Source organism: Tigriopus californicus, chromosome 8 (assembly GCF_007210705.1).
Source record: "Tigriopus californicus strain San Diego chromosome 8, Tcal_SD_v2.1, whole genome shotgun sequence".
Lineage (NCBI taxonomy): Eukaryota > Metazoa > Arthropoda > Copepoda > Harpacticoida > Harpacticidae > Tigriopus > Tigriopus californicus.
The window spans coordinates 14,406,108-14,420,790 of record NC_081447.1 but is presented as its reverse complement, the minus strand read 5'-3'; the positions used below and the strand labels follow the sequence as shown (position 1 = coordinate 14,420,790).

General features: G+C 40.9%; 1 protein-coding gene across 3 annotated transcripts in view; it reads right to left on the bottom strand.

Annotated features, from left to right (window-relative positions):
- Nucleotides 1-3,110: 3,110 nt before the first annotated feature.
- LOC131884710 (G-protein coupled receptor dmsr-1-like) overlaps nt 3,111-14,683 on the bottom strand; it is a 44,807-nt gene continuing 33,234 nt past the window's right edge. For all 3 annotated transcript variants that reach the window (XM_059232568.1, XM_059232570.1, XM_059232569.1), the window contains 2 exons: nt 6,302-6,795; nt 3,111-6,207 (listed from right to left, as the gene is read on the bottom strand). In XM_059232568.1, coding sequence (XP_059088551.1) covers nt 5,671-6,207; nt 6,302-6,795 — 1,031 coding nt within the window. In that variant the 3' untranslated portion in view covers nt 3,111-5,670. The remainder of the gene's footprint in view (nt 6,208-6,301; nt 6,796-14,683) is intronic.

Here is a 14,683-nt window from a genome sequence, read left to right as displayed (position 1 = left end):
TGTGAAAGTTCTTGAAAAGGTGGACTGGGTCAAAAATGAAATGAATATTGTTGTTGTTTAAGTTCTCAGCCAATTCGGCAGAAAGCCTCTCAAAACATTTCTGATTTGCACTATGCCCATCTGTCAATACATTGACGACTTCAAGACCAATGCTTTGAACACCTTCTTTGGTTTGGTTGTACCCTTTCAAGATGACATCATGGTCCAAATGGATTGCCACATCATTGCCTTGGCCATAAGAGAGCCAGAGTAACGCCTCTGTTTGGCGTGAACATTTAAAAGTTCCAATCGCTCAAGGATAAAGATGAGTTTTTGATACTTGGCATCCTCAACATTCGACAGCAGCAAATGCAGGTAGCTTAAAGCAAGGTCAAGCCCTTCTTCTTGTGATGGAACATTGTCTTTAGCATTCGTCTTTAGCATTCTGCACCTGAGAGGCTCTTGTAAAAATGCTTTTTGTAATGTGAGCAATCTTGGTTTGAGGCAAGTGGGTATCATTGCACCTGGAACATAAGTTATCACAATATGAATAACTCATCCAATGAGTTCGTTTGGCAAGTGGGAAAACTATGACGCATACCACAAGGCAAAAGTGAGATCCTCTCTTATTTCGAGACAGAATTTTACACAAGGCTTTCCATGTGGCCCATAATGAATAGTGAAGACAAAGTATTTGTAAGCGCTGAGTTCCTAAAACAGTCCTTTGGGCAGGCAAGACCAATCCAACTTGGTTTTGATTGCCAGCAATGTAGTGACCTAGTCTTGTTCCAAAAATAGTTGGGCAGCTTCTTCAGCCTGTAAGCCTTGTTATTTCCATCGTTTGGAGCTTAAAAAAGAAAAATACAATCATTACCTATTGCATTGCAATTGGTGACACGTCTACATTCTTGTTCACTCTTCATATCAAAGTCGTTGGGCGGACATTGAGGACTCTTACCTGGAGGTAGACTCTGGCCCCTGAGCAAAGTCAGGCTTGGAGAAGTATTGGGGGATATTGGGAAATTGTGAAGGGACAGAGTCCGGCTTGAGGCGTTGAAGATATAGAAAGTCCTTGGCAGCGGTTTTTAGAGCTCAACATTTGGTTTGATCTTGGGTCTTGGTAATGAAATCCAATTCAATAAAGTGCTGACTGCAGAGAGTTGAACGCTTCAATAGGTTCTAGTTCTTTCTGGGGACGGTATTGATCCACTTTGTTCTGAGGCTTGGGTCTTTGGGTATCACATGAAAGGAGATCTTTAAGTTCTTGGGTTGGCTTGGGTATCCACTTTTACACCCAGGTGCTGCGCATTTATTCACCATTTCCTCAATTCTTAGCCGCACTTGCCAAAATTGAAGTTGTAATAGAATTAGAAGAAGGAATGAACCAACCAAGAATCCTTGAATGGAAAGTAGGAAAGATCTGTACTTAAAACCATTGACTAAAGATACACTGTATCTTTAGTCTATGTTAAAACTTGCTCAGTTTGTTTATTCAACCTGAACACTGAAGTCAGCTAGCTAATTGGCCTGAGTTCGCAGCCGCCAAAATTCAAAACAAGCCTGTCTGGAGTCTGGGTGTAGAGAAGTCCTTGCTCAGAGCTAGAGTGCGTCTACTTTTGGATTGAGGGCCATTCCCAGAGTGAAAACCTTAGTTTCATAACAAACGCGTCAAATTACTTGAAATTTGGTCAAGATATTTCTGAAACAATTTTCTACAAATAATGTTTTTAGCAAAAGGGTACTGATAAATTGTGTTTAGAGCAAATTCCTGCTTTATCAAGAAAACCTAATTAGCACTTTTCAGTTGTTGAACTTTAAGACATGTTTAAAGTCATTTTAAGTATATCTAAATCCCTGGTTTTAAGTACATACCATCAATGGTTACGAAAATGATATTAGTCACATATTTTGTTCAATAGTTATGCCAATAATTGACATTCAAAAATTTCAGCAGCTAAAGTTCATTCCTTACTTGGCGGGAAAGGTTTGGTGATCACAAAAAAGTGGCGTTTCCTTGCTTTAGTGTCCTTGTCGTACCTAAGCTCATATTTTATTCATTCGTAAACTAATCGAGCCCAAAAGGATGGTAGATTGTAAAAAGTGCTTATTACAATTACCTTAGTTTGGGCACACCTAATCTTGCGTTGGACGATCAAGCCGACGTCATCAAGAACGATCTCACCTATTGCAGCTAATCGGAGCAGGTTCCAACTCAAATATGTTACAATGTGGTCGAGAATTTGCCATGTGAAAGCCGTACGTGATCACACTATGTGTCGACACAGGGGTCGTCTAAATACATCATTAACTTGGGCACTGAAATACCCTTTGAGGAAACACTAATTGTCGTCGAAACTGATCATAAAGTAATGTTTACATTTATTTCCAATTCGAAATATCTCCTCAAAAAGGGTCAAAAACTAAAAAGTGTTGTATGAGGGAAAGCCGCAAGTTAGGCTCAAAATGTAACCCAGATTTTCCTCTCGTCAAACCAGGGTTGCCTCTTGGCTGAAACATAACTTTTTACCTCTTTTCCACTTTTTTGGCAACCTTACATTGGAAGATTTATTTTATCCCATCCATCTCTCTCATATTCGTAGGGAATAAGTAGGCCTTATTGATCCGGTAACATCTTTCAAGTCAGACTTGGACAAATTTTTAGATAGCTGTATAGACGAATAAAATAGACGAATTTTAACCTTTCTTTTAATAGTGCTTGGGATTATATTCCCTGGAGCGGTTAGAAAAGCCCGTGAAAAAGCAAACAAATCATGAAAAAAAAGACAGTTTCCCCAACGGCCAAATCATGCCCGACGACTGTGCAACGGATCGCTAAATATAGGACCCAGCATCACGCAACTTCACCGAGCTGTTCTTGTATGTCAAGCCAGAGATTGACTTGTAAAATTGTTCCGATCATAGGACAGTGTATAAATTTGTCTTTTCCAACGAGATAAGTCAGAATCTTTTACTGCTGTGGGCCTTAAGCCTTTGCTCTTCTTCTTCAACCCGTGAAGTTCGGCAAGAAAATGAAGAACCTATGTGGATGTCGAATAAGGTAAACTCCAAAGGCGATTCGCTCATCTTTGCAAGACTTGCAAGTTTGGATACCACTCTTTATAAAGGGAATGTTTGCGCAATGGCTTCAAGCTTTATTTCAAAGTTGCATTGACATGACGTTGACTTAACATTGTTATTATTTTCATCACATACCAACACGTTGGAGGGGAAATAATCCTCTCGAAAAATATAAATCACATATTCTACATAAATAGGTCGAGTCATATTCTGTCAATAAAAGAGCATTTTCACAGTAATTTGCAACAATAGGATGATAACATTTGAGTCTTTGCATTCCTGTCGAGTGCAACTTCTGGACAAGTTACTCATGGTTTTACTTCTATTTTTTGAAGAGACCATGGGCTTACCTAGAAATTTGACAACATGGCATGTTCGCTTGTTCAAAGAGCTGTTACGACGACACATTCAAATGCAGTTTGTATTTAATACTAGAGAGAACTAAAACACAGCAATACTATCTGAAAAGTAGCGGCCGTTTCCTTTGTGGCGTGGCAATATTTACATATTTTATGAGTATATGTTTATAATGATAAACATGTGTTAGGTCTCAAAAAATGGTCTCGTAATTGGTCCGAACTTGCAATGCAGGATTAGTTTTCAATAGAGTGTCTTTGAAGGGTTGACCTCATCTACTAGTAGAAGCGGGAAAAATAAGAGAATCTTCCTTTTCCTTGTAGAAAAATGCATCTCAAGTTTGGTCTGTTTAGACATGTGGGAATGAAATATATGGCATTTACTCTCGTAAACCGAGTTACGACAGCCAGACAAATCCGAGAAGACCCAGAACGACGACTTGTCACATTTTCTCTTCAATGCATAACTAACTTCAGATTCACTCTTATCTTCCATCTGAGTTGGAAACGTACGTACATTCGACACAAAACCACTCCCACCACACTCGGTTCAGATTTTTGTGCATGGCATAAACGAGAAATGGATCTTTTCCGTCAAGTCATGAGGCACATTTTCAAATTGTTCCGTGAGAGGGATCTCTTGTTTCGCAATGCCAAACCAAGAAATGGCATTGTTGTTTGTTCAGCCTGTTTAAGGTACAAATTGAAGTGATTGGATTGTCATTCGATCAACAGAAAAAAAATGAAAAGATTTGAATGAGTGACTCGTTGGATATTGCATTTCGGTGTTCATGTCTGTGGTTGATCCCGTTTCTAATGTAGTCTTTCAATCAATAGTAATTCGGAATAAATGCTCGTGACTTCAAATGCCTTTTTATAAATCATAATTACTTCGAATGAGAAAATCTCACTCAGGGTTTATTCCCTTATGTGTCAAGTTTGGCGGTCCTTTTCCTTCAGGAAGGAGAGTCTTTTTTAGGGCCTTGCATGGCGGCAAATTGGAATGACAACCTCGATCACGTCAGGCCTCTTTGGAATAAGTTTCATATTTGGGCATAGTTCCATTCCAACTTGATAGCTTCAGTCAACCGAGCATTATTCGTTCTTGAATGTACTCTCTTGTCATAACGAAAAGTGCGAGTCTGAGCTGAATGCAGAACACATTTGATAACCTATCGGTGCTCGATGATGCAACTCTTTGGTTACCTTGGCCACGTCCTCCTATAGTAATACTAGAAATGGTGGGATACAAAACAGATCCAGCTTGACAGCTTTTCATTTTTCTTCACGCTTGTTTCCCCCTCGTCCCTGCGGTCACGTGTATACAATGGTGGTCGTGGTCTTGGTCGCGGTTGTGTTCAATACTCGGAGTGACATTACGAGCCAGCTCAATCGTATCGTTTCTCGTCTGGCGTGTTTCAATTGTGTGCCAGTGGACAAAGACAGGGTTTTGAAATCGGGAAACAGCCCAACATCGACATTGAAAGATGGTCGCGTTTGAAAACCTGCTGCGGGTAACTGAAGGGAATTGTGTTTGTCTTGGGCCATTAGCGGGATTACTAGTACACCCGTTCAGTGGTTTCACAATGGCGTCGTTGGGCATTGGTGGGCATTGGTGGGTGAGGGAGGAGATATATTAATCATGCTCTACAATGATGAGGATGATGCCATACAGAAACGTCGTGTGGCCAGGCATAATAATAGCCTTCACTTTCATACTTCTTTTGAGGTGCGTGTGAGTGGATGAATATACGGGTGTATGTGGTTGATGAGTTGTCTGCCCATTGGATGTGCCACGAATGACCCGTAACAAACATGGAGTGGGATCCGCCATGATTGGACAGGCTTGAGCGTCGTGTTACATGATTTGTCGTTTGTCCCTCTGGATATTGACATTGGTCCATCTCATCCTAATTGGAATCTTGTGAAAATATTTCAACCTCAGACACGGGTGCCAATCATCGCTCTAAGACCTTCTCCTACAAGCACCCACATCCATCGAGACAGATGGTCAGGGGTTTTTGTCGACAATGTACATACATGTGTGTGCGTGTGTATGTATGTGTATGCTCTTTCGATTGAGAGCCACTGATGGCCTGGTGGCTCACTCATATTGTGGTTCAGTACCACCTTCGACCGACCAAGCGAGTGTGCCCTTATTGTACGGAGATCGAGACGACTCATCCAGATATTGAGAGAGAGAGAGAGAGAGAGAGGGAGGGAACACACCGTGTTTCGTGGAAGGGCTCGATCCTCATCAGCACTTCGTTGTAGTGGTCGAGTTATTTTCCCGCAAGTTCGATTTCTTTGTAGGATCAGTTTCACACACCGGCTTGGCATTGGTCGTCGTCTCCTCTTTTACAATTTCATTCATTTTGATTTTTACGTCGTCATTTTGCGCACTTTGAGCGGGCGCGATCGTCGACGAAGCCGGTGGTTGGAGATGATCGGTACGCGGAAGAAGCTGAACGCCACCTTCTTCTTGTTCTCCCAGGTCCTCCTCCTCTTCTTTGATGGCCTTATTGGCAAAGGTAAGGTCCCGTCTGGAGGAGGCTCTTTTTCGTCGCGGACAGTTAGATTGGACCGTGACGGTGGGACAGTCCAGTTTGGCACACCATTCCAAATGAAAGGTCTCCACGAAGGTACGTCGGAATTGCTTGGACATGATGCAATACAAGATGAAATTGATGGCCGAGTTGATCAAAGCCATGGCGTCCCACACATCGCCCAATGGGATGTAGCAATCATGAAAGTATTGCACACCATGCACGGCGGAAAGCATGCCAAGAATGCCCTAGAAGAGAGTTTTGTCATGTGTACCTTGTAGACGACGCATCCTTTCTCCGTACACCGGAACCGGATTCTATGTACAACAGCGACTCATTTACCTGAGGAAATTCCGTGGCGAGAAACAAGACAAGAATGGCAATCAGAAGCCGGGTGGTCCTATCGATACTTCGTTTTCGATTGGATGTGGCCGCGGAGGGCCCCTTGGTCGGGGCCCCGCCGCGATAGCCATTGGGCAATCTGACGGATCCATGAGGATCATGTTTGGCCGCCGCTGATGGAGGCATTTCACTGGGCCTTCGATAGTTGGCGGCCGCAGGTGCGTGACTACCTCCGTTCTTGAGGCGAGCTGACCTTTCCTCAGCCTTGTAGAGGACTCGAATGAGAAAACCTGTGATCAACGTCAGCACAATACATGGAACCAATTTCAAGATGAACGAGTAGAGCCAGATATTGGCTCGATAGAGTAACTTGTCATTGGCATTGGCCATTTCGCTCCAATTGACGTAGTACTTTGTGGCATTCGTGCCCTTGGGAACATTCGTTTTGATTGTCATGGCGAGATAGTTCGGGATGGTGAGAAAGAAGGGAAACACTGCAATGAAAAGAAGTGACAGAATAATTGATAGTGGAACACGATAGTGAAAGAACACGAGTCAATGTAGGATTGTTTTGATCCCCAATTTATCTCTGACATGAAGATGCTACGCACTGCTACGCCCGTATCTACATACAGTACACTAGAATCAGCGAGCCAGAGGCTAGCCTTCTCTTACTTGAACTCCCTTTTAATGATTATTCGTCTAGTCCGTTTACTTTTTAACATAAACAACTGCCTGAAAAGAAAAAAAAAGTCAAGCATGTCGACGAAACATCTTCATTTTGGCTTTCTTGTTTTAAGGTAAAGTTTACAGGATACCTTGTTTCAATGTCATATTGCAATTGCCGGGAAAAGAGATGCAGACCTCTTAACCAGATATGTTTCAAGGAAATGTGTTCTTTGCCCTCGGAATTCGATTCATCACGCAATGACAGGGACCCAGTTGAGAATCTAATCTTCCTTGTCAAAGGCTTTTCTATCGGGAACGTGTGGATTCTTTTTTGAACTTCTTGTAGATGTGCGGAGATTTGCCGCAACCAAGAGCAACTCTTGAAAAAAAGAAGCCAACTCGTATTTCCAATTATCTCGGCCCACCACACCTCCAAAGTTCCAATCTCATTTCACAAAGTGCGAAAAAGAGAGCCCAAAACTATTGGATGAAAGGGCTCCACATTCCACTCGCTCAAAGTGGACCCGAAAAGGTCGACGAGCCAACACTACCAAGTCACTTTTTTCTGACAGTGTTTCTTTTTCAACATGAGCGATTTGGATTGTAGTACGTATGTTTGGAAACGGTTCTATGCTCCGTTATCCCTTCCTCGTCGATTTGTTTCCGATGATTTATCGAGAGTGAAGGGAGATTTTTTCGATGCATAAATCCTAGATCCATTATGATGGGAAAGCGACAAGCTGGGCTCAGCTTCTCGTGCACCTCCTTCATATCAAAAGGCTACATGGACAACTCAAAATGGCCTGGCTTTATCCTTGACAAGTCGTCATTTCAGGTGTTCATTGCATTTAAAGACACGTCCATAAGTCGAGTAGTCCCAGGCTAGATTAATCTTAGATCTGATGAAAACGAAGTCGTTTCAATTTTGGAACAAATCCCGGCTGACGAGATATCCTCCTGAGATTTTTGCACGCCAACCTCGGTATTTGATTTCAGTTTCAAATTTTGAGCAAAACGCGACGATCTTGAGAGAAGAGGAAGGCCAGATCAATCAGTCTGGAGAGTAGATAGCGTCCATTTTTGGCACATATATTGTCCTTCAAAGTCGGCAAAGTTTGTACCATGAGCTTTGTCATGGTTACAGTACAATTACCCGGAATTGGGGGATCAAAACAATGGACCCGGTTTCATTACCTGGATGATAAAAACTTGACATTAATTAACGCACGCGTACCCAAGGAACCACCAGTCATTCCTGAAGGCTGTAGCATACCAACTGAGGTAGCAATTCGTCTTTCGGGTTCAAGCTCGATTCCAATGAAAACCAGTTAGTGCAAACAAGTCCGTTTTGTTTGTGTTTTTGCAGCCTCGCGGGTCGAACGAAATACTTTTTGGTGTCGTTCCACCCTTGGCCTTATGAACCGACCTTGGCCTTTGTCCTACGAGTAGTCTCAGGTGGATGTTGTTAGTAATTATCTGCATTGCCCGCAAATGGTTATCCAATATTGGATGAGGCGGCACAAACGAGAAACAAAGAAGCGCGGCTAACCATTACCAGCCTAGGCCTAGTAAGCCTCTGAGAGCCTTGTTGTTTTTGGACAATCGTCGACCAACTTGGAATGTTCAAAAACAACCACGAGACACTTATTGGGTTACAAGTCGAAGCTTATATCAAATTCTAAAAATGCAACATTTTTTCTTGGCCCAATTGCTAAAACAGCAAGGTTACTGTATCATGTACTATGACAAATCGGTTACAATCCCATTCCTGAAGCAGGTCGCAGTCAGTGGCTTCCCTTCCAGGATTCGATGTCTCATGAAATGTTTGATCAACACTCTCGACACGAACCCAAATCGGAACCTTTTTTGACCAAGAAAGGTCGCCTCAGATCTGGTCCAATGTGGCCTCCAGAGTCATGAAAACTCAATGTTCATCTGCAATGTGTTGCACCGATTTGCAAGTCAAATTGTCAACTGCATTGCAGTCAATACGTCGCTTTAATTATGGATGTATTGGCGGATAAGGTGGTGTTTGTGAAGGTGAGCTTGTTGATCACGTTAAGAAAGTGTACTCTTCTGGGTATGCACTACAACAACAACATACTCTAGTACCCTTCTAAAAATAGTTTGTAGAAAGTTTCAATTGACTATCACTCTGTCATTTTGTTCAGGTTCCGGTATTCACCTTGTGTCTTGGGTTGAAAAGAATGGCCCATTGAGAATTTCTACTTTCTATTGCGTTAACGAACGTTTTCATGCCTGACGTTCCGGACACTGTTGCTTGGCCAGTTTGCACAGTAGTAAAGTTCCTTTGTTGAAACATACGCTACACCTTCATTGATGACCTCACTCATGGCAATAGGACTTGTTAACAATCATCATTTTTCAACCATCAATCTTGTAAGGTTTCTTGTTGAATAATTACAATGCTTTGGAGAGAATAGTTAGATATGGTCATTTTTGATGCAACAACTAATTTCGATCCAAAACCATATTTTGGGAACACCTGGCCAACAGATCAATCCTCCAAACCCATGCCTGCTCAAACGAAGTAACAAAATTACAGTAATCCATTCCTTTTTTTTGATAACAGAGCTGTAATTTCATTGCTTGTCTAAAGTTGAGTTATCAAAACGATAACTAAAACCCAAGTGGTTCCTTTCTTGAATGATTGAGTTTTTTTCTTTATGGGCTCTGGTACAGTTGCCAATCAATATCAGCAAGAATGTCTAAATATATAAAAAATCATTCTAGTGAGATCTTTTGGTTACGATGCTACATTTTGGGGGGTCACGTTGACTGAATTGGTTGGGAGGGCAGGAGTTTTCCAATCTTGGAAGCTTGCAAATGTCAAGCTTGGCTGTGCTCACTTCGATCTTGGAGACACTTGAGTTTATTTTGTGTTACTGGTTAGAAGTACTGTTAACCGGAAAAAGTCAGCACGCAATTTCTGATGGGCGTGGCTATTGATTTTGGGCGGAACGATTTCACATAAACAGGTAAACATAACTTTCATCTGGTTACTCTAAGCTTCATCATCCATCTGAATATTTGTTCCAGGAGAATGAATAGACTTTTCATGGTCGAACTTATGCCAAAGAATTCAATTCCATATTTAAGCTGGCTCTTGACTCGTGCATTATAATGGGTTGACCTTGACTAGCTTGATATGACTTGTTTATCCATTATTTTCAGAGTATTGCCAAAGTGCTGGTGGGTGTTAATATCTGCCAAAATTGTCACATTCTTTTTTGCATCAGGGTGGTCCTTTATATACGTGTAGATGTCAAACAACCATCCATGGGCGAATTGCACCATTCCACACAAAACAATTATCCAAAATACTTCAAGTAGTTTGGATAAGGAAGATAGGATGCTTAGTGGGTGAAAAATTTTCGACGCTTTTGATAAAAGCAATACATCTCAATTAGAATACATTCACTAATGAGTAGAATACCAATTAGCCGTTTAGTAGGCTTTTAGTCGCATCAATTGGTCTTCGATTTTCAATTCATGGTGCTTTGGATTTTCAATATTCGGACACGATGTCCTATATTTCAAAAAGATTGTATAATTTTTCGTCTGTTTATGCTAATATGCCCCGAGAACCAAAACAAAAGTGCAGATAGTAAGAGAATATTAGGAAAAATACTTAAATGTACATTTCAAACGATATCATTTAATGCTCATTTGTAGCTGCTTGATTTAAGACGTTGCGTCATTGCACGATTGTGATATTGTTTGCCTGAAGCTTGATCTGTTTCATGTAGGTCTTGTATGCACTTGCAAGTATTTTCAAATGAAGCATGTCCATCCATTTTACTTATCCTTTTATTTTATTTCGTACTTTAGCGTTAAATCCCATTTTGTTCGCTCAACAAATAAAAGAGAAGTTATAAGAAGACAATGATACTGAGCATATCGTTTCTTACGCCATTCCATTTTTGAGTGCCTCACTTTGCCTAAAGCAACAGGAACTGTAATAACCAGTTCCTATCTTTGAAACGAAATATTTCAGGCTTTCATTATCGTGACTAAGTCGGTTGTATAAAGTGACTGTACTCTGCCCTACATGTATGTTTATGCTTCTTAGCATTTCTTTCAGTAAAGTGTTTTTGTTTAATATCTAGCCGTTAGAGATGGTTTTTGTTCGTCTTCAATGATGAAGAGAAGCGCGGATCAAATCCCCGAAGAATTGTCAAAAGACAAGACCCACAATTGAATACAAAATATAAATGTAACAGGAAAGCAATCTTGAAATTCCTTTCTCAGCCCTCATCATGTCCTTTTGACATAGTAGCATTTAATTGGTGGTTGACACGTAAGGAAACTGTTCCCAAAACGTTTTTGTGAATGTTTGCTTCAGGTTTCAATGCGTGGCAAAGGGAAGATACTGATTCCACAACTGTATAGTACAAATTGTGAAATCAAGAAAATCGTCAGCCTCCAAGAAAAGTTAAAACCAATACATAGAAGACGTTAGAAGCATAAACCATCCTCGATACATCGAGTCATTGTCGTCTTTTTTATTTATTGCATTAAAATAAGTGTGGACCGTTTGTTTGGATGTGACTGATCTTGGTACTGCCAATACATTGCAAGAATGAGCTTCGACGCGTAAAATTTTGAATAAAGTTGAGCTGTCCATTACCTCTAGAAAAAATGTAACGCGATCTTTTTCTCTGCCCTCATTACGATTGCAATTAAGCTCCAACGAATCGAATCTCCAAACGTTGGAACACCAGGGTTTTTGTTTCCAGATATTCCAATATTTAACTTGAATGGCTCTTTGAAACAGCCACCAATTTAGCCTTGTGGCTATTAATAATCCCTTTTTTGCTTTGGTCAGCTTACTTAAGAGTAAGTGGCTTAGCAACAAGTAAAACACAAAATAGAGGCTCCATTGAACAACTCTTTAAATCGCTCTGTGGTTTGCTTCGCGACCGACCCGAACTTATTGATCTTTGGGGCCAAAGCGAGGCTTACACTTCTTCAAATTCTCAATTGCATCAAATGCACAAAGGATCTGCGAAACTAACTCTTGAAGTGCATTAACCAACCAAGCAAGACCCCACCCACCCTACCAACTCACTTACACGCATATCCACACGTGGTCGAGTAGTTTGAGGGACGACAAGAAGTTCCTCGTCGCTCCAGCAATGCAGATCATTTCACCTAACAACCCTCGGCCATTGACGGGGCCAACAGCCATTACAACTTTTAACAGTGAGTTTCTGGATGTCGAGGGCGAAGATGAAATTCATGTCATGATTGGTCGGAACTTTCAACAGACGAGCTGAATATCTGGGCTTGACTTTCTGAAGCGGGAGTGGAACAAGATGTGTATTCGGTATGATCTAATGTGTATGAAGTAGGGTTCGACCGAACCCGGAAACGCATGAAGCTTAACATTTTGGAAAAGCACGATGCTTCTCTTTCTGTGGGCATGCAAATGATTGTGACAGAATTAAACGAGTCAGTTAAAGGCGAATACTTGTGGAGCACAATGGGTTGAGTTCAGGTAGAAGGTTAAGGTCTTGGTTTTCACATTGCATTTGTGAGCCTCAAGCGAGAGTTGAGATGGAGAAAAAGTTTCATATTCAAGGGTTGGACGACCACGTTTCTTTCCTTTTGGCACTGAGATGGGCTCGCTTGTTCTTTCCCGATCTCTCGCATCCTGTTGTATGATCAATCTGAGGGAAAGGAAACCTATCCTTTACGTCAAGCCATCAGTGATGGGCATTGTGAACCAGATTGGCAATGCAGGTAATCGCCCATCAATTATTTGAGAGTTTTTTGCTAGTCGCTAATTGTTAACTCAATCCAATAAATGTAACTAAATGAGATGTCTAAATGCAAGAAATGACTTTCATCTTTATCAAGCCCCGGCCCAAAATCTACCAATGTGCAGATTATTCCAAAAAGTGTTGATAAAGAGAGAAAATAAGGCTCCTGTATCGAGTCGCCTTACAGTTGATAACCAAAAAGTGAATCATCGTCTACTGATTAACGAATCAACGGTTTCAAAAGCTAACATTATTAACCGATAAAAAGATTAAATTGCAAATAAAAGGGGCAAATGCTGTTAACTGTTAACGTTAGTTAACGCCGTTGGCCAACGATTATCTATAACCGATTACCTATTTGACGCCCACCTTTGCAAACCCTGGTTTACGTAGAGATCGTCATTGACCCGCTGAGGTTGCCAAGCTCCAACCAGACATCAATCCTCGGCTACAGATATCAAGAGGACAAGTGAGACCAATAGAGAGAGTAAGGCTATTTTGGAGTGGAAAGGCAAACAACTTGAAAGCGGATTAACAACACCTTCGCTTTGAACGGAATAGAAACCGACCGAAATTAGCAAACTTTCGTTCCGTCTCATCTATCATTGGAGGATATCAGGGGCATTCAACGAGCCTTGAAAAGGTGGATCAATTTTCCCTCGTGAGGAACCGGAATAGATATCGGTGTATCCCTTTCGTACCTTCAAGATTCGCTTTGGAAGAGGGGAAAAAGAGCAGATGATGCTTTTCTTTCGTCTTATTTGGTCATTTTCACAAAGCAAGTGTACTCTCCCTCCCCAAAGACAGCTTTTTGATATTTAGGTCTGGCGATGCTTTTCTTCTTCACGTCTTGCCTATCACTTCATGCACAGCAAATTGAATAAGTTGTTTATCTCCAAAGTCCAGTATTATTGTCAATGGTAATCTTGGAAAATCCAAGTCCCATGCAAAAAACGGAAAGTCCCTGACAGCGCCATTCTGATGCTAAGTTATTTCAGAGACAACAAAACTTTATGAACTAGTTGGAAAAAGTTTGATTATGCTTACCTCGAGTAATTGAAGTTGGGCCTATTTCTTGGTGTTCCAGATTTTTCAAAACTAAAGAATTGCGAATTACAACCTTCAACGTATAAGAGATTCTCGATTCATTGAAAGTAGAATCGATTTTTGCTATCAAATATTTGGTAACACTGTGGCTCCAGATTTAGCTCCTGACTGTTTAGAGTCTCAGCTTCGCGGTAGTCCGATTTATTTTGTCACCACAATTTCAAAAACATCACCGTAAGCTGATTTCAATGCATCTGACACATAAAATGGGCATTCTTTCAAATCAAATGAACATAAGCGAAATGCAACCCATTAAAGAAATATTTGTATAAAGAGAAAAACTCTCAAATAACAGAAAGTAGTTGTGCTTTCTCGTAGATTCAAAGAAGAACCGCTTTGCTTAGTAGCTAGATCACTAATGCAATACTAGCACAAAAAGTCAAGAATGGAAAAGCAAGCTTTTACTTGCTAATAACTTAGCCGTTAATCATGGATATGTGGAAAGTTGAGAGAAGTTTAGTGTAACCTACTCTACCCAAAGGAGAAGTTTCTAACAACTTGGCGTTTTCGCTCTAAATGATGTGTTTTGATTCAACTATATTTCATAGAGTAGGTGCAAGTTAAGAAGTGAACCAATTATTAAAAGATTCAAAGCCACCACGAACACCTTCCCTATTCATAATACATTCCACCAATATACCCATTGCTGTTGTTAGTCTTTCTAATGTTTTGACATTCGGTAGTTTTTGAAAATCATGCCCCATGAGCTTCAAGTATCCTTCAGTTGCTCAGAGAGAGATGCGAAAAATGAAGACCACCTTACGGATTAGAAAATGAAAAGAGTAACGAGTGATTTATTTTTCCTCTGGTTTAATACAAT